Genomic DNA, 26,293 nt, shown 5'->3' with positions numbered 1-26,293 from the left:
ACTTCTCTTTTGAGGAAAAATTATTTTTTACTTTTCCTTATTTGGTGATATTTCAAAACGTTTATTTTCATGTTAGTTTGACCGCTCGCTATTTAGACCGGACAGACCTCACCCGCAAGTTATTGACGGCTGCTGTAGAAAAGGCTCCAAAGTTATTAATAATAAGTACAGTTGTTTGTGGAGGTCTGTTTATCTATTTTTGTGTGCAGAAGATGTTTTCACCGCTGTTAACGCGAGAGGTGGACTTACCCACGTGATCAGTACGAGACTCGGGGAATGGGTGTTATGTAGTAAGTGGTTGACGAGTTGATCAGTGCTCCGACGGTAAAGTGACGAGTTAACTAGGAGTCGTGTGCGTAAATGAAAGCGTGAGTACCCACCTCTTGTACAGTTGTCATATTGTTGGTGTTTACTTGTGTTCATGTGAGTTTGGTTGGTTAATGTGGGTGGAAGCACGAGCCAACGTGCTCGCGGTGTGCGCGGTGCGTTCATGGTGACGCACCTGGCTCTGTGCGTACGTTCTGCAGGTATTATGTCTGATTGAGAGCATGTTTATTTGCATGTGAATTAAGTGTGTTTAATCACGCTGCTGGTCAGTTAAGCAAATTCAGTGACAGGATGTAGAAGCATGCTGGGTATTTCACAATAAAAGCAGCCTGTGGGTTACCGCAGTTAAAGAGGTTCATATAACCAGAAATGTTACATAAAGTTGGTTAATAATAACTTGATCTAAGATTGGTATGTTTAGGTAACTGTGAATTCTGTGTTTTATATGTTAGTTCATAATGGTGTGAATGAGAAGGAGAAATGTGATATTAACAACTGAATTACTTTATCTGTGTGAATATATATATATTTTATATTACGTTGATAATGTTACTTTACATAGGTGAAGTCAATTTATGTTTGCTATTCTTTAATATTGTAATTGTATTTTGTTATTCTGTCATTATAGAAACCAAACACACACACACACACACACACACACACACACACACACACACACACACACACACACACACACACACACACACACACACACACAACAAAATATGACTCAAAATACACAAAACTAAATATTTTTACAAAAAATACACAAAAAACAACAGAAACGCAAAAAACTACACTAAAAAAAGATACAGGGAGCAGGGAGGAGAGACTCAAGGCCGGAAATAGAAAGGGTGGGAAAGAATTGATAATTTTAAAGTGAGGTGAGATGTGAAGTTGTAGAACATATTGTGCTTATTATGTTGTCTAGTCAAGCCAGTATAGTGACAAGTGTGAAGCTTAGCTATAATGGTGGTGGCTGTGAACAGGGGGAATGAGTGAGTGGTAGTACCTAAAGCAGGTATTTGGGATCAACATGTCTAGAGTTAAGCCCAGTACGAGTTTTATCCCACATCCCAAGGCGTGCCAGTGCATCGTAGACCAGTGTATGTGCAAAACCCGCTACTGCAAAACCAGGCGCCACCCCGGGCCCGCAGATGCAGCCAGGCCAACAGAAAGAGTGGGGACCAAGGAGCCCCAGGCCACCCCCCCATGGCTGAGCAGCCCCGCAGATGCCCCCGAGATCCCAGGCCGAGAAGCAGCCACCGCCCCCCACATACACATCTGAGAAAGCCCAAGGAGCCGAGCACCCGGCTAGGCTCCATCCTGCCACTGACCCCAACCCCCAACCCCAAGGGTTGCCGTGGGCACCCCAACAGCACACATCCGGTGCGAAACAGCAGTACCCAGCCAAAGGCGCCCAGGACCCACCCACCAATCTGCAGACAGCATGACAGACGTACCAAGCGGCCGATACCGACCTCAACCACCGGAACAGCTACAGCCGCCCCTAGCAAACAGCATCATCCTGGAGCGCCAACCAACCCCGCCCCAACCCCAGCACAGACTCCAGCACCCCCCCAGCGCGCCCACCCCTCACACGGCAGGCGGCCCCAAACCCGCAGAAAAGATACAAAATGACTCCAGAATCACACTACAATGGCAACAAAAAACAATAATTATACAAAAAATGCACAAAAAGACAACAGAAAGATACAAAAATACACATAATGACTCCAAAAAACAGACATAACAGAAAAACACAACAAACCATCATGCGCATGTCTTTAAACCAGGAAATTGCACACGCTATTTTACTTTTCACCTGCAAATATACCCCTATATAATGCTACAGAGTATGTTGTTATTATTATGCCCTTAATTGACAACTCTACTTAAGCTCCCACTATATGAACACATACTTCGGAAAAAGTGTTTCCATAGCATTTTCGCGACACATTTCAATATCGAAATGCCTGAAATTCCTCCTCATGAAAGCATAAAAACCATATTTCAATGTTTTTTTTTTTTTAAATTGGGTTATTTAGACTTTGCACATTTCCAATGGTAATGGAAACTCAGCTCCTGAAGGAGTGAATATTCTACTGATACAATAGACACACAGTAGAGGACATGACCCTGAACTCACCTTGATGGCCACCAGCATCTTGTCGCTGTCAGGGCTGAGGTTCGCACACTCTGCCAGGTAAACTTTACCAAACGCTCCTTCGCCGAGCTCCCATTTCAGCACGATGTCCTGCCGTTTGATGTGCTGCACACCTGAGAGAGCACCAACACCAAGGGATGATTAGTCTACCCTCAACGCCAACATGTCAACACGCTGACAAAGTCCACCAAAGAGTCTCATTTCCTTCTGATTGTGAACGCTGATTTAATCACGTGGTTAATGTTTGATTTATTTGTTACTACGTGGGTCATTATATTTTTTGTTTTGTGTTCATTTTGGTTTGTTTGTGTTATTTGGTTGTTTAATGCAGTGGTTCTCAACCTTTTCAGCCTGCGACCCCCAAAATAAAGGTGCATTAAGTCAGCAAAATGATGGTCCATTGTTCTATGAATCTGTGATATTTATTTATTTATCTGAATAATATCCACTGTTATCCAGGAAGTTTAGCATTATTTGGGTCATAGTATATAGTCATCTTAAAGATTTAAATCCTTGTTTTAATCAGAAATAAAACTTGACCAAAAATGGTGGAAAAGGGGGTGAAATGGGATTTTAAAAACCACAGAAATTGGTTAAAAGTTGCAAATTAGAGTGGACAAAAACACAGAAAAAGTGGTAAAAATGGTTCAAAGTGTCAATACTAGCCTAAAAAGGGCAGAAAAAGTAGGAACAATTAGTTTAAACTGGCAAATAATGACATGACAAATCGTGAATGTGGTTAAATTGGCTAAAAACTAAGCCAGAAATATGGTGAAAAGAGGTTAAAATTGACAATAATGGGTCAACAGATGACATTGGGTGTAAAAGTGGTGGAAATAATTTATAAGTCCCAAAAAGGTCTTGAAAGTAGAAAGAATTTGAAGAAGTGGCAGAAATGTAACAAAAATGCATTAAAAGGAGCAAAAATATGGCAAGAAAAAGTGATGAAAATAGGTTAAAATCTTGAAAGTTTGGTGTTGTTCCAGAAAAAGGGTAAAAATAAGCAAAAATATTTTTGGTTTCTTGAAGGTGTCTGGTGACCCCCTCCCACTGTCTCGTGTCCCCAAATGGGTTTCTGACCCCAAGGTTGAGAACCCCTGGTTTAATGTATTGTATGCATTTTGTGTTGCGTCTCTGTTGTGTTTTTCTAGCTCACAATTTATCATAGAAAATACTAGAAAATCTGTTTGTTTGTATTTTCCATGTTTCCTGTTGCTTCTTGAAATCTTATTATCTTTTCTTTCAGAAACAAATGTAGGTGATCCTCTTGGTGAATTATACACAGTCCTAACATTTGATTAATAATTAATAAAATAAGGTTGAAAATGACTTTTGTCTTTGAATGAATGACACAGCACTCACACATGTCCTTGTCCTTTATGATGCCACAGAAGTACTGTGGATTCTCCACGAAGCTGGACAAACCAGAGTCCTCGTCCGAGGACGGCGGGCTGGTGCCGAAGTTCATGAACCGCAGCGACACGGCCAGATCGTCCTCGGTGCCCAACACGGACGAGCCTGAAGAGACGAGCACATGTGAGACTACAGAGGATTAAAAGGTCAGTCCCAGTCCACATTCTGGTGTCAAACTGTACGCACTCCAAACGTGAGAACCTTTAATAATACATGTTGTGTTTACAACAAATATAGAGAAAAGAATCTCATTATCAATCAATCAATGTCAAACTCAAGGCCTGTGGGCCAAATCTGGACCGTGACAGCATCTATTTTGGCCAACAGTAGAAAGAAAATATAAATAATTGTGTAAATTACAACTAATTTAGTTGTAAATATCTCAGCCTCTCCAAATACACAAATTCAATGAAACTCCACAATATTTACAGGGTTCACAGTTTTCCTGTAGTTATATCACATGATGTAATCAGAAATTCTTGAAAGAACACCACATTAAATGAAATTGGTCACAAAATCAAGGAAACTTTACATATTTATATGTGAAAGTACAAACTAGGGCATTTTGAAATTACTCGTTTTCATGGCTAAAATCTGGAGCCCACAAAGTGCTTCATATTTAGCTGCTAAATTAAAATAAGTTTAACAGTTCTGCTTCAGAAAGTCCACGTTTAATTAGGATTCTTGAACCAGTGAACTTTGTAGCCTTAACAGACACTAAACAAGCTCCAGTGCTTGGAAAGCCTGAAAATCATAGGTGGAGTTTGAGATAAAAAAACTAAAACAATTAGTAACATAATAGATAATGTGGATTACGCATCGTTTAATGTTGTAAATTGATGATAAAATCAGGCCGGAGCCGCTTTCTGCTTCATTTTTGCAGCAAATGCAGCTTGAAATGTTCAGCAAACTCCTGTAACTTAAACAATGACAGAGTAAAGTTGCTCAAATTATGCAGTGTTATTATTTATTATGTTCTACATTATATGTCATACAAAACTGGATACATGTGCTTTAATATGTGAGATACACTTTAACATGGAGGGATAGACTTGCTGGTAATTGTAAATCATGAAGTTAGACACAGGTAGGATAGAGCAAAAGAATACATAAAGATTAAAAAGCATTTAAAAGTCCAACAACGTAGATAAAGACATTCATAGTTAACGTTACTCAGCCTTCGCTGAACGCATACACACTCCTGGCGGCCGGTGGATGCCGATTTTGTCAGGGAGTAGATCAGAACAACAACCGCACAATCCTCCGCTTTGTAACCACTGATCGTGGTGTTTGCTTGTTCTCTGTTTCAACTGGAAGCATGAGGGTCAAATGTCATCGGCTGAAGTCCTTTAAACATTTTTACTTGATTTGATTTTGTGAATTTCATATCACCATTGTTTTATTTCTTATTTACTGTGTTTTTGGCACTCAAAATATTTGTATATTATGTAAATTATATTAAGAATTGGGAAAACTGAAATGAAAACCTTTGACCACCTGTGGGGGCAATGCCCCCCTGCGCCCCACAAACTCTGTGTATGCTTAAAATGTTGACAGGAAGTTCAGCATTTAAAGAGTAACTAAACCTATTTAGTTTTTTAATTACAAAGGTATCTGGGTTTGAATTAGTTGTATTAGTAGATATTACAATCAAATTCAGCTATTGGTTGAGAATGTTTTTGTGGTTTGTGACGTTTCAGTGGCTTTTTACGTCACTGTTAGCCCCGTCCCTTCCTATCAACACTACCACCTGTGGACTCGGCAATCTGTGATGAGTAGGTTGGATTGAGAGTATTGAGTAGCTAGTTAGCTTAGCATAGCATGGACTTTTCTTTGGAGATTTTACAACATAGACTGGGTGCGTCTTAACTGTTTCAGGAGCCCCGCCCACATTCAAGGCTTTTTAAAAAAATGAATAATAAATTTCCAGCCTTGATGCACGTCATCCAAAACCTCAGGGTGTAGTTGCAGTTTAATGTGTCTAGTTTTCTTTACATGGATGTGTGGACATCCTGACATAAACCGTAAAGAGCAGAAAGGGCAGATATTTGGGTAAATATGTAAAAAGTTAAAGTGAAAGGAGATGTGTGACACACAATCAGTCTCTGATTGGATTGGCCATCAAAGGAAGAAACTCCAAACCCATATTTTCCAACAGAGGGAGTAAAATTCCCGTTTGTTGGTGCCATGGTGACACATGATGACAGCCCTAAATAATCACCATCATCAGCTGCTGCAATCAGGCAACATTGAGCAACAACGGGAAAGCTGGTGGTGTGTATTAAAAGCCAAATAAGTGGAGCCCGAATGGGAACGACTCTCACTCAACACGGCAAACCGCCGAACCCCGAGAGTCCTGCACGCTGGAAAATGGATCAACAAAGACGGAGACGCAGGGAAGCAACGAGGGAGCGTCCACTTAGGCAATCAGGCCCACTTAGGCACTCAGTGAGAAGGTGTGTGTGTGTGTGTGTGTGAAGTCCATATGTAGTCTAGCTGTTCCTCCATCCATCTTCTTTAATGGCCCTGACCACGTGCTGCTGCAGTAATTAAGGCACTTTAGCAGTGAGCGGACTTCATGCACGTTGGAGATCTTTTATTAGTCTGACGGTGCTTTTCCCTTCCCGGTGACTGACAGGCCCATTCGGCGCTTTGGAAATCACATTTTATTTGATTACAGCTTTTTCACAACTCTTTTTTTTTCTGATTCCCAGAGAGAAAATCCATCCGAGTGCAGCAGGTTCCTTTTATCACTTTGGTAACAAAACACGACTACAAACAAAGCTTTGAGTTCAGTCAGTGAGGAACAGAAATCCTTCAGTTTGGAAGTGAGTTGGTGAAGAAAAACTCAAACCAGTTCACTAAACACAACTCATTTACAGACAGAAACAAGCCACATGGTATTTTTCGTCTACATACTGTATCTCCTTTAGTTAAGCTGCTAATGTGCACTTTGTTATGAATTTAATTTCTTCTCTGCTCGTTGTTTAAAAGATGATTCACTCTATAAGGTCAGCACTCTGCAGATGATTAATTCTTCTGGACATAAAGGTACCTGTAGTGGAAATGGTCAGTAAAAGCTCTGAAAGGTTATGTAGGACTAGAAAAAACATCTACTCTTCATTTGTCTAACAAAATGCAGGAACAGATCTATTGTGTATATTTCTGTAACAAAAGTCGGGAACAGATCTATTATTTACGTGTCTATAAGAAAGTAACAGCAACAGATCGATTCTTTAAATGTCTGTGACAAAGAACAGTAACACATCTATTCTGTATACATCTGAAACAAAGAACAGGAACAGATCTATTCTGTATACATCTGAAACAAAGAACAGGAACAGATCTATTCTGTATACATCTGAAACAAAGAACAGTAACACATCTATTCTGTATACATCTGAAACAAAGAACAGGAACAGATCTATTCTGTATACATCTGAAACAAAGAACAGGAACAGATCTATTCTGTATATATCTGAAACAAAGAACAGGAACAGAGCTATTCTGTATACATCTGAAACAAAGAACAGGAACAGATCTATTCTGTATACATCTGAAACAAAGAACAGGAACAGATCTATTCTGTATACATCTGAAACAAAGAACAGGAACAGATCTATTCTGTATATATCTGAAACAAAGAACAGGAACAGATCTATTCTGTATATATCTGAAACAAAGAACAGGAACAGATCTATTCTGTATACATCTGAAACAAAGAACAGGAACAGATCTATTCTGTATACATCTGAAACAAAGAACAGGAACAGATCTATTCTGTATACATCTGAAACAAAGAACAGGAACAGATCTATTCTGTATACATCTGAAATAAAGAACAGGAACAGATCTATTCTGTATACATCTGAAACAAAGAACAGGAACAGATCTATTCTGTATACATCTGAAACAAAGAACAGGAACAGATCTATTCTGTATATATCTGAAACAAAGAACAGGAACAGATCTATTCTGTATATATCTGAAACAAAGAACAGGAACAGAGCTATTCTGTATACATCTGAAACAAAGAACAGGAACAGATCTATTCTGTATACATCTGAAACAAAGAACAGGAACAGATCTATTCTGTATACATCTGAAACAAACTCAGATAGTGTGATGTACTTACGATGGATGCCAAACTTTGACTTCTGTCCACATTTATTGATCACCACGGCCAGGACGAGCAGAAAGGCACAGGCGAACACGGCCAGACCTATGGCTACAGACACCTGCAGCACAGACACATCTGTCATTAGTGGATGCACCGTAATTAGTAAGGCTGGAACCATTCATCTATTAGATCAATCTATATTCCTACAATCCAACTACATCCATCTGTCCTCAGCAAGTTGTCCTGATGACATTGAAAAATCTAAAATCATTTTAAAAGGTAATCAATCAATTGCAACGATACAAGGAAATAATGCATTGGATTTAAACACAGCAGACTTTATATGGATGTGTTTTAAAAGCTCTTTTAATATTAAAGACGTTACTGTCTGTGAGGTCATGTGTCAGCAGACATTAAACAAAGCGGGCGACCGTGGCTCAGGTGGTAGAGGGTCGTCTTCTGATCGAGAGGTTGGGGGTTCGATCCCAGTACCTGACTATGTGTCGAAGAGTCCTGGGGCAAGACACTGAACCCTAAGTTGCTCCCAATGGTCGACTAGCGCCTTGCATGGCAGTCCTGTCCCACTGGTGTTTGAATGTGAGAGTGACTGGGTGAATGAGCTGATATGTAAAGCGCTTTGAGACTGCTTCAGTGTGGTGATATAAATCTAGTCCAGTCCAAAACGAAGAAGCCGGCGAGCCATAAATGGATGGAACCACCTTTGAGTTCAGTGTGTGACACACTTTGGCTTTAACATGGATGTAGATGTTCAAAAGGAGTCGCTCACTGTGTCCACCATCAAGACCTTCTGACAGCATTCACTGCAGCACATGTAGCATTAGCTCTGCAGAAGCCTCATGATAAGCATCATGTTAAAAGGAAAAGTATCAGGTTGAACCACTGTTCATTTAAAGAGGCAGTATTATGAAAAAAATCACTTTATAATGGTTTTGCTACAGTGATAAACAGCCTTTAGCCTCGTTCAGAGAGACAAAGTTGAAAAAGTTCTGTTTCCTCCCTCCCTTGTTATTCCACATTCTGTAAAAAAGTCAGCTTTAAATGGACGAGTTGGATTTTTGCCCCAATATTACGTCATAAGGTGGAAACTCCTCCTCCTAAGAATGTGAGCTCCTCCCTCTCAAACTAGCTCACAGCTAAAACGAACACTGCGGTTTAATATAGAATATAGGTTATACTTTATTGTCATATATGTAAAGTATTTAACCCCTCCCTGAGGAGCAGCCACGGTGTAGAACCCATGGAGCAGTTAGAGTTAATATAAGGGACTGATCAACATCCCACAGTGATGGACCAGGGAGATTAGAACCAGTGACCCTATGTGTACAAGCCTGCTCCCTTAACCACTAGTCCCTTTATCTACAGATAATATATTTACATTCAACATATTGATAATCCAAAGCATAACGTGAGCGCTCACAGTCAGTTTCATTTTTAGTAACCGTTATACCACCTCGTATCGCCTTTGACATGATTTGACGTGTTTGTGACCTAATGTGACGCAGCCATAAGACAAAACAAAAGAATATCATCTTAAATGGACTATTCCTGTGTTAGAAGAGGTGAGGAGGAGAAGAAAGTGACTCAGCAGCTCTGGTGAGTGTTTGAAACAGCTGAAACAGCTGACTGACTCTGCTGCTGCTGCTGTGATAAACACACACCGTTTGTCGGACTCATAATCACAATAGCCTCTTAAATATCCATGTGTTTTACTGTAATGTGCAGTTTTATGGCTGAAAACAATAACAAGAGAGTGTGGATAGCAAAAGAAAATTGCTATGGTGATAAAGCTGTGGCATGAAGTCAGCGTCTACAGACACGCCCACTCACGCATGTGCAGGAAGGCTTCTAAAACAGCCAGTTTTTAGAAGCGTCATGAAAGTGACTTTTTAGACTGATAAAACTCTGGAAAACAGACGAGTTTGGGAAAATAAACCTCAAATACTATGTTGTTGGATAATAGAGGTGGGAACCTCTGGCAACCTCACAATACGATACGCGATACAAACCTCACAATAACGATTATCTCACGATATGACAATACTGCGATTATCAATTTATTGGTCAGAAATCAATCTAGATAATCTATGACATAACAAAATAAAAAGATTAAGTGAAAAAATACAATTTTTATTTATATCTCTGAAATATAATAAATTGAAAAAGTGTCCTATGAACAGTGACACTATTTTAGTGCCACATTTCTGTAAATAAGTGTCAACATACCGATGTAAACAAATAATTATCTCCAATAGTGCTTTATGTAAACAAAAAATTGTCTTTCTTACCAGTGACATCATTATAGTGCAATATTCCACTAAACAATATATTGGTTCCTTCAACAAACAGTGACAACATTTATGTGAAGACGTACCTGCACATTTTAGTGAAAAAGCAGAAAAGGTTTTTCAAAAAAAGAAAAAATCGATAATTAGCCGGAGCATATCAATAATCGATCATGCGGAAAAATATCAAGATATATCGCCGTGTCGAGATATTCTCACACTCCTACTGGATAATACTGGACCTTTAACCTTTAACCCTTAATGTTAATATTGTATTATTTTGATTAGTCAGGTCAGGCTAACTGCCTGCTACCCCTAACATGTAACCCGATGCTATCCTGCTGCAGGTCAGATTGGTGACGACTAAACCGACAACCCCACTAGGCTTGCCTACAGTATGTTAAGGCGGTGTGAATGGTCGAGGTGTAAAGAGCTCTGATATATCTACTCAAGTAGAAGTACTGTTGCTTGATTGAAATTGTAATCAAGTACAATAAGTCATACATAAAATATTCAAGTACAAGTAGAAAGTAGCTAATGAAGTAGTTCGCAAAGTAAAAGTTACTAGTTACTTTCACCCCCCACCTTTATTTTTTGTAATAAATCGTTGCCACGGTTACCTTGCATACAGTAAACTTCTCTTGTATAAACTTAAAAAGGAAGAGACCAACTCCGCCACAATTGGAACTTAATTTATTTTACACAAAGGCATCTGTATAAAATAAAAGGTTTTTCAAAATGTACCATTCGTTAAAAAAAATATTAATAACACCAATCAATTCAATTCAAAATAAAAATAATTTCAGGCTCTAAGTATAGCTAACTGTATAAACTTTAAAACTGAGAAAATAACCTCCATTTAATGCTGTTTCGGCACCGTGCATTACATTTAATCTGATTGGTCGGCTATGATGTGATGCATTTGATTGTTGTCAGGTTATTTCATTTTTTTGTAGTTTCACAATGTCTGTTAATTATTTTAAAACAAAAAATATGTAATTGACTCTGTAACAGGTTGGGTGTAGAAATGCAATGAATTACTTTAATTATTTTAAAAATGTACAATTACTTACTGGCTTTTTCTGTAGGAATTTATTTATTTTTTTCATCACCCTGAACAACTCACAAAAACTGAATCTTTCTCCGTGCAGAGTCTTGTTCTGTATTTTATTTTCATGTGTGTCAAAGCTGAAAATCCACTTTCACACAAGTACGTGGTAGCGAAGGGCATCAAAGTCTTGATAAAATGTTTGGCTTGCGCAAAGTTTCACTGTCACCACAGAGGGAAGTCTTACAGAGGCCAATGTGTAATTTATGGCAATGCACGGAGGCTCCTGATATTCCAGTTTCTTTTATTTCTATTCACGTACCCCCTATGACAATTTGCGTACCCCACTTTGGGAACCTAGGATGTAAAGTATCTCTAAAATTCAAAGACCAAATAGAAAAGTTTGACTTTGATCAACAAGTTCAGTGAGCTGTGGAATTTCCCAAAACAAGAAAGACGATACAGAAGTAAAAATAATTATGGAATTTTGTTTACTATTTTTACTGCAGACATAGGCAACTGGCGGCCCAGGGGTCACATGTGGCCCTTGTTCTAATTTTGAGGCCCTCAAAACAAATCCGCAAAAATTGTATTTCAAGAAGTTGGATGTAATATAAAGTCCAACATAATACACAAAATACCTCCAAAAACACACAAATTGAGAGCAAAATGTAAAAAGTACACAAAAACACACACAAAATGACTCATAAAACACAAAATGCCAACAAAGACAGACAACAACCACTTAAACAAACAAAATGACTATGAAAACACAAAAAACACAGGTTACAAAATAGCTCCGAAGACACACAAACTGTTCACAAAATGACAAGAAATTCAGAAAGTGACCCAAGAACGCACAAGTTGACAACAAAAATGCAGAAAATTATGGGAAAATACACAAAATTACACCAAAAACACACAAAATCACTAAAAACTTACAAAACATCAAAACCACAGACTGACATGCTGACATGAATATTGATAATGTGGCCCTCGAATCAGATACAACAAGATGTATGTGGACCCGCTGTGATAGAGTTGCCTATGCCTGATCTACTGCCTCTTTTCCTATAAAGAGATTCAAACACATGTTTAGGATCTGCTTTTTTTTTGTCTGTTTGTTTTAACTGAGTTTAAGAACTGGATAATTATAGGTTTTCATATGGCTTCTTTGAGTCAACGACACGTACCACAAACACTCGACTCTCTGGGTTCTCCGTCACGTCCAAGTCGAACTTGCTTGTGGGACCTGAATGAGAAGAAGAAGCAGAGAAGGAAAGTTTGTCAGGACCAGGAAGGACACGTAGCGAGATGTTTCTCACCCAACCAAGAAAACTTACTGGGATGCAGCAGGACTGAAGCGTGCGGGAGAGAGAAAACACACGTTGACCATCACATGTCAGATCATCCAGGTGCTCACAGAAGCTAATGCTAAAGCTAAACGTGAGCTCCATTAACCAGTATTTAAGATGAAACAACTGCTAATGCTAATCACCAATGCTACATGTCTACCATTGATACTTATTTATGTCCAATAGTATGAAAAACCTGAAAACCATCACGAGACCAGAACACACCAAGGGATCTGAGAGTTGCTGATTTTACATTTGAAAACAAAAACAAGGAGTTTGCAACTCTTTCGAAAGACAACATGCAAAAATCTCTAATGTTGACAAATGTCTTTAACTAAATTCTTGTAAAAAATAAATCTTTAGTGTTTAAAATCCACTGATAAATCCAGGATGATTTTAAATGTGTAAATATTAGATGTTTATCAGGTGAATGAGGTCCATGCAGGCCGACCTGCTAATACTGTATCATGTTTTTCTGCAGTCAGTGCCTTCTCCTCGTCTTTCTCTCTTTTTTCTGTTCCAGGTGTCTTGAAGCTGGAGCTGATCAATGGTTCACGGCTCAACTAGTCTGGGTCACCGTTGGTCTATCTCTCTCTATCCTGTTCTTTTCTCCTCTTTCTGTCAACCAACCCCAACCAGTCAAAGCAGACGTTCTCCACCTCTGAGCCTGGTTCTAACAGCGATTTATTTCTGTTTAAAGGGAGTTTTTTCTCTCCACTGTAACTGATGCATTTTCATGTGCATTTGTTGGGTTTTTTCTTAAGAATGTTATATTTTGATAGCGCTTTGAGATGACTATTGTCAGTGACGTGCAGTCAGGGTAGGCGAGGTAGGCAGTGCCTATCCAAGGGTGAATTGATATTTTGATTATTTGTTTTACTTACAATATAATTATAAATGATTTATTTTTTAAGTTCCGATAGCCTACAATACATATAAGCTTGAAAGTGGTTTTAAAATTAAATCTTGTGTTTGTGTGATATTTGGATATTTAAGGGAAACTATGGACGAGAGCTTCATGTTTTAAGGTCATATTTTTGGCCATAGTGGACCACCACCGTACAATATGCGAAAGCACACGACATATGAGAAGATTCATTGTATTGTTTCAAAAATTAAAATATGGTGCAGCAGCCTACATGGAGGAGAATAACCAGTTCAAACCTTCATATGCTGTTTCAATACTGTAAGGACATTGATCTTGGGAGAGCTGACCACAGTGTCACAATTCCGATGACCGATACGGACTGCCGATTTTCTTGAGCCGATATTTGGAGCCGATACTACTTTTGCTCCCTCAATTAACATCATAAAAATTACAAGATGATAACAAATAGTACAAAACTCAATTAAAAAAAAAGGAACATTTATTGAAATTAACAAAGGTGAGGTAGAACGACACCAAGTAAAACATTTTTAACAATTAATAAAAACAGGAATAAGTAAAAAATAGACTTTTTATGAAATATTAAGAACTGTTCGTCCTTGTCCTGAAAATAGCTTTGACAAAAGTTGGCCTGACTGAAGATATTTTATTAACAGGATTATTGAGTATAAAGATAGATAATTATTGTATTAAATACAAAAAGAAACCATGAATGATAGTCTATTCCAACACAACCCCAGAACATAAATTAACAGAGGAAAATAACGTGATGTCAGATGTAAATTAAGCAACAAACTGTTCTAGTTTCTGTAATAAATTACATCAACATTAACAAGAATAAATATTCAAACACGTAGTAAAATGCTTCTCAAAGAGTGAGAAGCAGAGAGAGAGGGCAAGAAACACACACGCCAAACCTCCAGCCAGCTGCTCGTTAACTAAGAGTGCGACACAACACGTGGACCCACGGAACAACCGCTAAGTTAAGCAGTTAAAAGATGCTTTGAAGTACCCCTGACTGCAGTTATACAGTTAAAAATAATCAACTCAAAATAAATAAATTGTGCCATATTAATATTTTTATATGTGACAAAATTCTATAGGCATAAAAATTAAATATGGGTTATGGTTAGGCTTAGGGTAAGGGCTAGGGTAAGTCTGAACGCGATTGGTTTATTGAACATTGAGCGTCACCCCGAAAATTCTCTCTGCACTCTGTCTGCAACAACACGGAGCCCTGTGGCAGCCGCACTGTTTAGTGTTTATAAAGTGGATCGGCGCACGCAGCAGCGTGCGTCGGCCGATGCCGATACATGTAAAACACCCAAAAATCGGCCGATTAAACTGGGCTTTACCCGGTGTGCCAAACGGCCAGTCCATGAAACGCAGCAGAGTAAAAGTCCGCCTCCGTCTGTGGGTTCACTCTGGGTGGTGAGCTTAAAACATGAAGCTCTCGTCTTCCTTAAATATCTAAATATCACATAAACAGAACAAGATTTAATTTTAAAACAAAAATACTGTGCTTGTCTGGTATTTGATTTTTCTGTATTTCTGTTTTGGTTTTAAGTCATTAAAACAAAATAACCACATTGTCTAATTGTTATTTTGATTTGGATTTTAAAACGAAATAAGCAAAGAATGAAGGGTACACAGATTGCGATCGCGTCCAATTCTCACTCAAAGTCCAGACTTGACGTGATTGCTCCCGAGGCTGGTAGTTCACAGTAAGAACAGACGGACGGAGTGGTGCATCAGTCTGGTTTCAGTAAAAAGTGACCATAAAAAGCAGTAACTGACTGATATGCAGATGTGGAGTAGTGAGGAGGAGACTTCATGTGGAGACGGAAACTCATCAGGTGAAATACATGGAGACCTCAGTTAAAGTGAACAGGAGTACAGCAGCCTAGATGCAACCTAGGTGACGGTGCTGCCTTCATGTGGATTTCTCTTGGAAAAATGCTAAATTATCGGAATGTGGCCAATGCATTGCTGCATTCAATACCCTGGAAAATATGCTACATTCAAAATAATAAATACCAGATTTTTTGGCAAATATGTCGCATTTTTTTCCATTCAAATGTTGATTATTGAGTCCAGCAGCAGCATCTAGCTAGTAAACACAGCAGCATCATTTTCAGGGACACAATGGTGTTCTTCAGTTCTCCGAGAATGAATATTTGTGATACTTTTCCCACGTCAGCACCATGAAGGGAACCCACCTGGAATAATGCCCTCAGGATCGAACGGATCGAAGGGATTGTCCATGAACATCCCCGTGGCGGTGGCCTGGGCCCGTCCCAGCCGGTTCTGGACAATCAGGGTGTAGTTCCCGTTGTTGATGTGTGTGGGTTTGTTGAGAAAGAGGCAGCCGTGTTTCACCGAGCCGTCTAGTAGGTCCGGGATCAGCTGCGTGTAGGCGTACTTGCTCTCCTTGAGCCGGGCGCCATTGTACAGCCACGTGATGTTCGGCTCTGGGTTTCCATCCACGGCGAATGGGAAGCACCAGTTGTGCTGTGGCACGGCATTTCTGAGGAAGAGGATCTTCACTGGAACTGTGGGGAGAGCAGCGGGAAATGACACTATTATAGAGGCTCTGATTTTCCATGAAATAATATCACAACAATATTGGCATTTCAGTTTCAGGAAGCGGATTCTGTTTTTTTTTTTTTGTGTTTTCCGTGATAACAGAAAACCAGAGGCCCTACAGTTGATCATTCTGCCTTTATTCTAATGCTATATACACGCTACCATGTGAGTTAGAGCAGTGGTTCTCAAACTTTTCACAGACATTTCACCTGCAGCCATGTACCTCCTACTCCTGCACACTTAAAAACATAATAATAATGTCATACACATTGCGTCCTGTTGAGGATAGGTGAGGAAGGCATTATTTCATAGATTCTGTGAAGGTAAAAACCACATGGGTAAAGTGGTTAGACATTTATTTGCAAAAAAGCATTTTTTAGGGCGGCCTTCCGGACTCAAAACGCCACTAAAATCACTACTCCTCTGTTATTCGTGAACGGATCGGGTTGAATTTTGATAGCTATAATCTATGGATGTGTACGCATTGACGCTCAAAGCCCGATTTCTGATTTGGGGCCCCAAAAGAAAAAAAAAAGTTGATTTCTCATTTATATTCTAAATATTACGACGGTTGGTGGTACCGAATCATTGGCACATACCAATATATGATTGGGGCCCATTACCCCATGCATATTAACTATCAATATAATATATTTACCGTAATGCCTAAAAATGATTCTATGTCCAGCAACAGTAAGTGTGTGCTGCACTGCAAAAAAAAAAAAAAAAAAGTGTTGCACTTCAGCTGATACTGCACAGTCCTCAGAGCAGAGAGGGAATTAAGACAAATTAAGACAGGCTTGAAGCACAAGCATCCACTGTCAAATCAATCCTTTTTTTGTACAAGAACATGGATTATCCTTATATTTGATACTGGTTTATGTAAATAGATCCACTGCTGTCTCTGGCCCCGCAGCGTGCACTGCGCACCTGTGTTTGACGTGCGTTTGTTTCCCCGTGTGCTGATCTGATGTTGACATTAACAGTTTATTAATAAAAGCAGGCTTTCCACTAAAACAAACATAAAAATGTCATTTAAATGAGGAAAAAAAAGGTTTTAATTGTCGGTTTCTGGTCGGGCTCAGATATAAATACCTAATGTCTGTTGGACCTGTAGGTTTAACTTTTACTTTGTCGGGTTCTGGTCAAAGCTTGAACAAGGTTCATATCATAAAAGGTCTGTGTTTAAAAGCAAATCGGCACCACAAAATGCCAAAACTAAATATTTGTTTATCTTTTTCTTTCTCCTCGTCCTCCTCTGCATCTGCTCATTCATTCTTTTATTTTGGTCGACTAATCGCTACGTGTGCCATAGTCTTGGTCGACCAACCATTTCCTTGGTTGACTACAGCCCCAGTAATTTGACATGGATATTCTTTGTCAAGAGCCTCTCTGAGTCCTTTTTGAAAGAGAGGTCTTTTCTAAATTTATCAAAACATAGTCGGGTGATATATCGTTGAAAAGGCAATTCAACGTAGATTTTACGTCGCACAAATTCATTTGTTTCACTCGGTGGAACCAAGTGATTTCACTGAATTCTTGGGAACGTGGTACGTGCTATTCGGCACGGAGACGTTCCGCGTGCCCAGGCCGTAGTTCATCAGAACTTGTTTGCTCTTGAAAGTGAATTTAGTTAATCAGTTATGTTTACACTCATTCTGTATGTTTGGAGGGATTCACAACATCCTGAAATATATGCAGATATATTTGTCAGCGACAAGACTATTGCCTTGATGTAGTGATCCTAAATATGAAAAATGGCTCATCTTACCTCACTCTCCCCTCCAGATTATCATTATACAAAAAGAACAATCTGTAAACTCACAATAAAGGATCGTATTCAGAATTATTAGTCTAATTATTTCATTAATCATCCTACTGGCATTTTCAGTGAGAAACAATCTTCGTTTGGGAAAAAGAAATATACCAAGCCAAAAGCAATCTAGCTCTTGCCATATTTTTGCTTATTGAGATTGAGATTGTCTCTGCTAGATTTGTAATTTGTGGCAATGCATGGAGGCTCCTGACAACTGGCCTATTTATTTTCTAGTTTACAATGTTGTTTTGTTGTTTTTAACATCTATTCACACACTCCCCTGGGGGCACCCATACCCCGCTTTGGAAACCGAGGAGTTAGAGCATCAGGAAAGCAGTGACTCTGTAACTGACAATGTTCTCCTGTCTGTCTTATGGTCTGTACCTGAAACTCCACTGGGGTCACATAAAGAAGTCTACCCAGGGATGTCCTCTTTTTACATCTAGTGACCGCACTGTCCGTCCGGATTTTAAAAATTAATTCAGATGTCTGCGTTTCCTAGGGACCCTGAATGCATCTCAGGAACAGTTCATTTAAAGGACCGTAACTCAGCTAATATTTGCTGCAAGGAGTTGCTCCTTACAACCATGTCATTATGGCAATTTTACGCACACGTGAAAGATTTATTAAAATCATTAAAGCCGTTTTGACAAAACCGTCAGACACGTAGAAGAGAAGAGAAAGACTTAAGTCCAAGATGCATTGAAAGAAACTAAATACTGGTGGATTTAATTTAAAAAAAAAATGTTAGCAGGAAGATCCTCCTGGATAATAAAACCTCCATGGAGGTCCGGGGAGGGGTTTGAAAACCACGGAACCACTGAGAGAAACTAAGAAAGATGGAAGTTAAGGGTACGTGTACATGAATTGTTTATGCTTTTTAAACCTTATGGACAATAACAACTTATTTATCTACTACTGTATATTGTATTTTGCCGTTACAAGGTAGATTCAAGAAAACGTTGAGTACTTTTTGAGTATGCCGAGGTCTGCTCAACTGTCCTTTTTGGAAATCAAAATATGGTGACTCGAGATTTTTCCAGACTTTCCGTGAATCAATGTTCTCCATCTGCGCTGGAAACCTGCGCTGCCATAAATAATGGATCGTGGAGACCCCGCGACCACAGAGGCTACCTGGAAGCAGGACTTACAGGAAGCGTCTGTGTATGGATCGAAGGCCAGTGTGGAGACCCTGTCGCTCTGCTGCTCTTAACCTGTGACCCCACAAAGTGCTACGCTCAGGAACCGTTAGGAAGTCTGTGAAAGCAGAGAGAACGACTGCTGCCCATCGCAGTTAGCTAGCCGTCCATTAGCGACCTCCAAGTTCTCCTGCAGGGGTTAAAAGGAGCCTTTTCCATTTCTTTTCTCCAATTTTAAACATTTATAGCAGCTGGAAACACACCAGCTCATCACTCCACCACAGTAGGGACATGAGGCAGTCTCTGGTAAGATGGCGGCGTCGTGATGACGTTCACGTTCTCCTGTGTATTTCTCACAATCAGACGCTTTCACAGTTGTTATGTTTCCATAGCAACAATGTTTGTCCATCATTGACCCATAGAACGCCATGAGTAGAAATTGCACTCTGACTGGTGGTGAGTATCGCCATGGTTACAGAGCAAACAGAGAACACAAGCGAATGACTTTTTAGCATCCTACCAGCACAATACGATGCAAAACAACACAAAAAGCACTAAACACTTAAGAAACAACACAAAACAAATCTATTAAAAAAGCTACACATTATAACACAAAACAAGTTAAAAATGAGAAAAAATTACAAACTTTCACAAATCTAAAAACCAACACACACAAATACCCAAAACCATTATGAAACATAAGACTATTTAAACATATCAGAAATATATTCAAAAACAACACATAACAAAACATAGTCACAGTACACAAAACTGTTTCAAATCAACATTTTATTCACAAATCCACTAAAAAACAAACAACCACAAAGACAACGAAAAACAACACAAAACTACTTAGAAACAACACAAAACAATGAAGAAATTCTAACAAATCTTCTAAAATAAACAATGCATAGCAATAACAAAAAATCAATCTAAAAACAACACAACCATTTAAAAATACAATCAAATGTGAAATATCACAAATCTACCAAACAACAGCACAAAACAACTTAAAGAGCTTAAAACTAACATAAAACAACACAAAATCATTTACAATAACCACCAAAAACAACACAAGACAATTGAAAAATATCAGAAATCTACTAAAAACTACAATTTAAAACCAATAAAATAAAAATCAGTTGCTGCTTTATCTTTCAACAACAATGTGTTTCTCTATTAAAAAAGTAAATCCAGAACAAAGTTTTCATATTATTTTACAAATAAATAAATAAAACAAACTGTAAGATGATTTAAATACCTTGGTTTGTACTCCAGCTGGGCTTGTAAATGTTCCCTGATGTAAACTTTCTTTGGAATAATCAAAGATTTAATGAGAATTTTTCATGCTTTGTGTGCTCCATCATAAAGAAGTGTGAGCACGCCGCGCTCGCCTCAGCTGAGGAAACGTAGCCGTAGCAGTAAATAGATCAGACCTACAGTGCCATTCTATGATTTTCAGTGTGCTCTAAAAGGCAGTAAAGAGCCACTGCTCAGGGAGCTCATTAGTAGTAATTAAAGGCCTGTCCGTCCACCGGGGGGGCTGATGTTGATAGATCAGCCGCACTAACATTCACAGGCTGCCAATCACGGCGGATGAAGCGCTTTTCCGGAGTAGGAGGGAAAAGTCCATTAGCAGGGCTTTAAATCAGATCTGAGCGCGTTCATCAGCCCCATTTTCCTGATGCTCCTCATCTGTCCCCTGATGCTCGTGCTGATTGGCGCCCACGCTCTTTTTGGCTTTATTTTCTAATGAGTGTCACTGACTTGGTGATATATGATACTGATTGGGTGCTAATGTATCTGCCTGTTGTTTGGGAGGGCCGCACATCGCACTAACGTTGGATTCTCCGCTGCTCTCACAACCATAGGCAGAGTTTGACAAACTGAAGAATAACAGAACAGCAAAATCCAACAATCTTAAAAACCACCTAAAACGCCGCATACAAAACAAATCAATGCAAATCAACAAGATGAAATTTTAACAGCAACACAAAACAATCCATCAACACAAAACTACCAAATATAAACACACAAAAAACTTGAAATCAACACAAAACGTTGAACAACACTAAACATCCCAAAACTAAAGCCCCATAAAAATAGGCTTGTATTACGAAGCTGGATTTCCTCTTGTCGCACTAATGAACAGGATTTATTAGGTGTGTGCTGTACCACAATGCTGGTTAACTTCTTACTGGGCTAAATCACCATGGTTACTTAGGCTGAACTCCTAACCAGGTCGGAACCAGGTTATGAAGTGGATCAGATCTGAGTGAGAACCAATTGTTAGAAGATCCTGGTTGGCGTTTAGGAAAGAAACATTCTTATTGGATAAATGTAATCAATTCATTTACTGATGACACCTTTAGGGAAAGATATAGATTTACATCTGATGAACTGATCAGTATTCTGTTTGTCCTTCTGTTCACTAACCCCAACCAGTCAAAGCAGATGTTCTCCACCTCTGAACCTGGTTCTGCTGGAGATTTCTTCCTATAAAAAAGAGGGAGTTTTTTCTTCCCACTGTCGCTAAATGCTTGTTCATGTGGATCTTGTTGGGTTCTTTCTTCTTTTTTACTATGGACTTTATATTTTGTTCAGCGCTTTGAGATGACTTTGTTGTATTTTGCGCTATATAAATAAAGTTGAATTGAATCTACAGTCAGCTGATGAAGCCTGTGAAGAGACGCTCTCCGTATGTACTAACGGATCAACTCATTCATTCATTCATACGTATGATATAGTGATGCTAACAGCATCAGCAGGAACATACTACAGTAAAACAATGTGCTCTCATCTTAGTGTGTGTGTGATAAATAGAGGAGGACTACCTTTATGATTGGTCTGACGCTGCAAGCTCCGCCCCTGCCACAAGAACGCACACGTAGCCAGGCTGAAATCACCTGGCTTAATTGAACATGTTGATAACCTGCTTCGTAGTACAGGTGATTTGTCATGGAAAAAGTTTTGGTTAGGTGAAGCCCGCTGAAGGAGAGATATCAGTATATATTTATCCAGCTTTGTAGTACAGGCCCAAAATGACAAAAAACACAAAACAACTTAAAAGCAACAAAAACATTTAGAAAAAAAAAATAAAAATCTGTGATTATTCAGCCTGTACTAGTTGGAAATGTCAGTGATGTCAGCACTGAACACATGTCAGCATGGAGGTTGGAAACTCTAATGCGTCTGAAATGGGAAAACAGTGAAGTTCATGCTGTAGTGAAGGACTTTGAGCTCCTTTGTGCAGCGATTGGATAAAAGCACTTCAGTGGTATTATTCCAACACTTCCAGCACAGCTCGAGTGAGTGGCAGGTGACAGGGAGCTCCATTAGAAGCTCTGCGTGTATCTGCAGAAGAAACCAGCCTTTGAAAAAGGCTCCCAGTGTGCTCCAGTCCTCGCCTCCATTAAGCCTCACCACTCCAAAGCAGCGCCGTCCCTTTCCTTTCAGCGTCTTCATTTGTCCCACACTTACATTCAATGTCCAGTTGGACCGTGCCCTCCCGCGGCCCTGCCTGGTTCTCGGCTTCACACGTCAGGTTGTGCAGGTTGTCCTTGGAGGAAACGTTGGTGAGGAAGAGTACCAGCTCCAACGTGGAACCCCAGATCCTCTCCTGTACCCACACACACACACACACACGCACACACACATGCACAGACGCACACACACACACACACACACACACACACACACACACACACACACACACACACACACACACGCACACACACATGCACAGACACACACACACAAACGCAGACACACGGACATGCACATACAGAATTAAGAGGCCCATCATGTACAAAAAGAATAATCAAGAACCCATCCAAGTTTCAACTATCAATCAAACATCCAATATCCATCCATCCATCAAACATCTGTCCATCCCATTGCAATTTCATTGATCAGATGCTTTTATCCAAAGTGACGTACAACAAAAGCAATCAGGGTTAAAGCTGCAGTATGTAGGTTTTTTGGCTTCATTTGCTCCTTCTCTTGGCTCTGTATTAGAGCTTTAGAAATCCAGGATTTACTATTAGCTGCTCGACTGAAGTCGATGCGCGTTCACGTTTTCTGTAGTAAAAACACAAAGGCGGGAATTCCAGCAGGAGAAATCTCGGCACGGCAAAGCAAGCAAAAAAAAAGGAGACCAATGTGGGGAAGCAACAGTATGTAACACTTTACTTGAAGTTTTATATATAAAGCTGACATTATGAAGTCCTTATTATGACATGACATTATTCTCACAGGAAGCTGCAGACCATCTCCTCTTTTATTGAGTCCTGGACCTGTTTTATTGGAGGTCTTATTGGAGAGACGGGTGTTTCTATACAAGTCTCACAATTTACAGGACTTGGCCTAGGTTGGATTTGAACCAATGACCCTCTGACTACAAACACGCTTCTTTAAGGTTACACCACCACCGCCATCCATCCATCCATCCATCCATCCATCCATCCATCCATCCATCCATCCATCCATCCATCCATCCATTCACAACTCGCTACAGTCCCACTTCGTGATTCTCAGCCTATCACAGGTGTTCATAATGTAATGGCCGACCAGTGAACATGACGTCAGGCTTTACCTGTGTGAGGAAGTGAGAGCTCAGATACTCGGTTCTCCATCTCACGGCGGGGGTGGGGCTCCCGGTCACCTGACAGGCAAACGTCAGGTTACCTCCTTCCTGGATTTTTTCCTGAGACGATATGATGGCGACCTCGGGCAGACCTGGGGGAGGGAGGGGTGGGAACTGATTTTAATTAATATAATTAATATTATTAATGAATCCAGTTTGCATTTGTGTGTTTTGAACTGTGCTGTTCTTTATTCAGATTAAATAAGACTTTTAAACAGTATACAAAAAAAAAAACAGATTTTAAACAAATGCAAAGCTGAAGCGCAGCATGTTGACCCAGGATGGCAATGTCATTATAGGTGAGGTCTCTCTGCATGTACGTCTGCATGTACATTGTTTATGCATGTATGTATGTATGTATGTATGTATGTATGTAATATCTGTGTGTTTGTAAAGTATGTATGTAGTACAGTATGTACAGTATGTATAGGTATGGATGCATATATTTGGTTATACTGGTTATAAGAGCCAGTGAGCCGGAGATAGGCACCGGCAGACCCCCGCGACCCTGAAAAACAGGAACAAGCGGGTCTGAAAATGGATGGATGGATGGATGGATGGATGGATGGATGGATTGTTGCTGTTTTTACATGTTCAAAAACAAATAAATCAAAATCAAATAAATTCTCAGCAGCTCTAACTAAAAAAATCTAGTCTGGGTTTTAATGCACACATTTATAAAAGTCTTGTATTGACTTGTATTTATTAATAGTACTATTATCATACAGTATGTATATATATATATATATATTGCATATAATGTATATATATACTATTATCAGTACTATTAGTACAATTTCATTGAGCTGCTTTTTACATGTACTTGAGTATTTTATTTATGATCTGTACTCGAGTACAATTTCAATCAAGTAACAGTACTTCTACTAGAGTAGGATATATCAGTACTCTTTACACCTCTGATGTTTACACAGACTGGGAGTGTTGCATTCAAGGTCAGAACTTCAGTCAAATTTCGAGTAAAGAAAAGTGAACTTGTTTTCATTTGATGTTTTTGTGATTTTTTTAAAAAAAATTTAAAATGAAAATGTTTTAAAATGTTTTTAAAAATGAACTCATTTTGAAAGTGCACGACACGTTTTAATCTTGAATCCAAATCAAACTCACTGCAGTTGTCGATGACCAAAGTGTGTAAAGGCAGCTCGATTCCGTCGGACAAACAGAAGAACAGTTGACTGTCCAGGTCTCCACGCCTGCTGTTCTGCCACTGCTGCAGCCAGTGCAGGTCACATGAGCACAGCAGGAAGTTGTCCCTCAGCACGCTGACAAGGACAAGGTCAAAGGTCAACAATACTGTATCTGCAACGGATGGAAACACTCGCCAAAACAAGGTGCAATTTCTTAATTACAGTTTTTCTCAATTGTTTCTGAAAAATAGCACACATATCCCTTAACACTGCACCCTATTTTCTTTATTAGGACACAATTCACAGAGAACTACACACTTGAGTCAAAAGTGCACTTTATTGTCAAAGTTTCAACTTTGTTTTCAAAATGAGCACAGAGCAAAAGTAGCACAAAACACTGTCTCTCCCTGTGTGTTCACATGAAGTATAAAAAACAATGATACAGTCCTCAAAAATGACAACTTACAGTAAACACAAACGCTTCCTATAAATGAATCACGGGACCATTGCAATGCCTGATTGTACATTACTAAATAAAAATAATCTTACATTAAATTACAGTGCTGTATTGTACACAGTCAGTACAACACAGTATTTGTGTTCACTTTGTGAAAAATGTGTGCTATGAGTGAAAAGTGGGTTCAAATTAGCAAAAAGAGTCCTATTATTGAGAAATGTGTGCAGTCAGTTGGTGCCTGTGTGCAGTGAATAGAACTTAATGTCTTATCAATCGAGAAAAACTGTAAGACAAGATATTAGCACGTAAAGCACTTTATCATCTGCCTGATGCACTTTTAGCTGCAATGGTCATTTTATTTCTGGTTTGTCCTCAGCTAAATGTTGTTATATTTAAGTATTTGTATTTTATTGTACTATCCATTTTGAAGTTGTTTGTTTTTTCCGTTGTTTTTAAGGGCCTATACTACGATGCTAGATTTCCTTATCGCGCTAACTTCCGGGATTTAATCAGTGTGTACTGGACTACGAAGCTGGCTAATGTCTTACGGCACGTTCACACCAAACGCATCCAAAGCGTCAAAAGCGTCAGGTGTACATACACAATATATGGTGGACGTGCTTCTAGGAGCGTCAGAGGTTTGGCTGCGCATCCCGCGCCTCCTGTGCCGCGCGTTTTGAAGCTTTACGCAAGGCTGACGCAGCGCGATTTGAGATTTCAAACTTTTGACGTGCGTCCGGCGTTGAAGCTAGAGTTGGGATTGCTGAACTTTTGGGGTATATTGTGACGCATCGACCAATCAGGAGCGTTCCCCAACCGTGACGAATTCAGAATAATGAAAAGAAAAAAACAATAACAGGAGACAGGCTGTTCTGCTGGAATAGAG

General features: G+C 39.4%; 1 protein-coding gene across 2 annotated transcripts in view; it reads right to left on the bottom strand.

Moving 5' to 3' along the window:
• ntrk1 (neurotrophic tyrosine kinase, receptor, type 1) overlaps positions 1–26,293 on the bottom strand; it is an 82,705-nt gene that overhangs the window by 19,157 nt on the left and 37,255 nt on the right. Inside the window, exons 5-13 of one of the 2 annotated variants that reach the window (XM_028470637.1) lie at positions 24,931–25,085; positions 23,755–23,897; positions 22,641–22,779; positions 15,839–16,171; positions 12,722–12,736; positions 12,572–12,630; positions 8,043–8,145; positions 3,857–4,012; positions 2,477–2,607 (exon numbers count right to left, since the gene is read on the bottom strand). In XM_028470637.1, coding sequence (XP_028326438.1) covers positions 2,477–2,607; positions 3,857–4,012; positions 8,043–8,145; positions 12,572–12,630; positions 12,722–12,736; positions 15,839–16,171; positions 22,641–22,779; positions 23,755–23,897; positions 24,931–25,085 — 1,234 coding nt within the window. The remainder of the gene's footprint in view (positions 1–2,476; positions 2,608–3,856; positions 4,013–8,042; positions 8,146–12,571; positions 12,631–12,721; positions 12,737–15,838; positions 16,172–22,640; positions 22,780–23,754; positions 23,898–24,930; positions 25,086–26,293) is intronic. The other variant, XM_028470638.1, reaches the window with a different exon arrangement.

The sequence above is a fragment of the Gouania willdenowi genome, chromosome 16 (genome assembly GCF_900634775.1).
Source record: "Gouania willdenowi chromosome 16, fGouWil2.1, whole genome shotgun sequence".
NCBI classification, from domain to species: Eukaryota; Metazoa; Chordata; class Actinopteri; order Blenniiformes; family Gobiesocidae; genus Gouania; species Gouania willdenowi.
The sequence above is the reverse complement of the archived record's forward strand: the minus strand, read 5'-3'. Positions and strand labels throughout refer to the sequence as shown.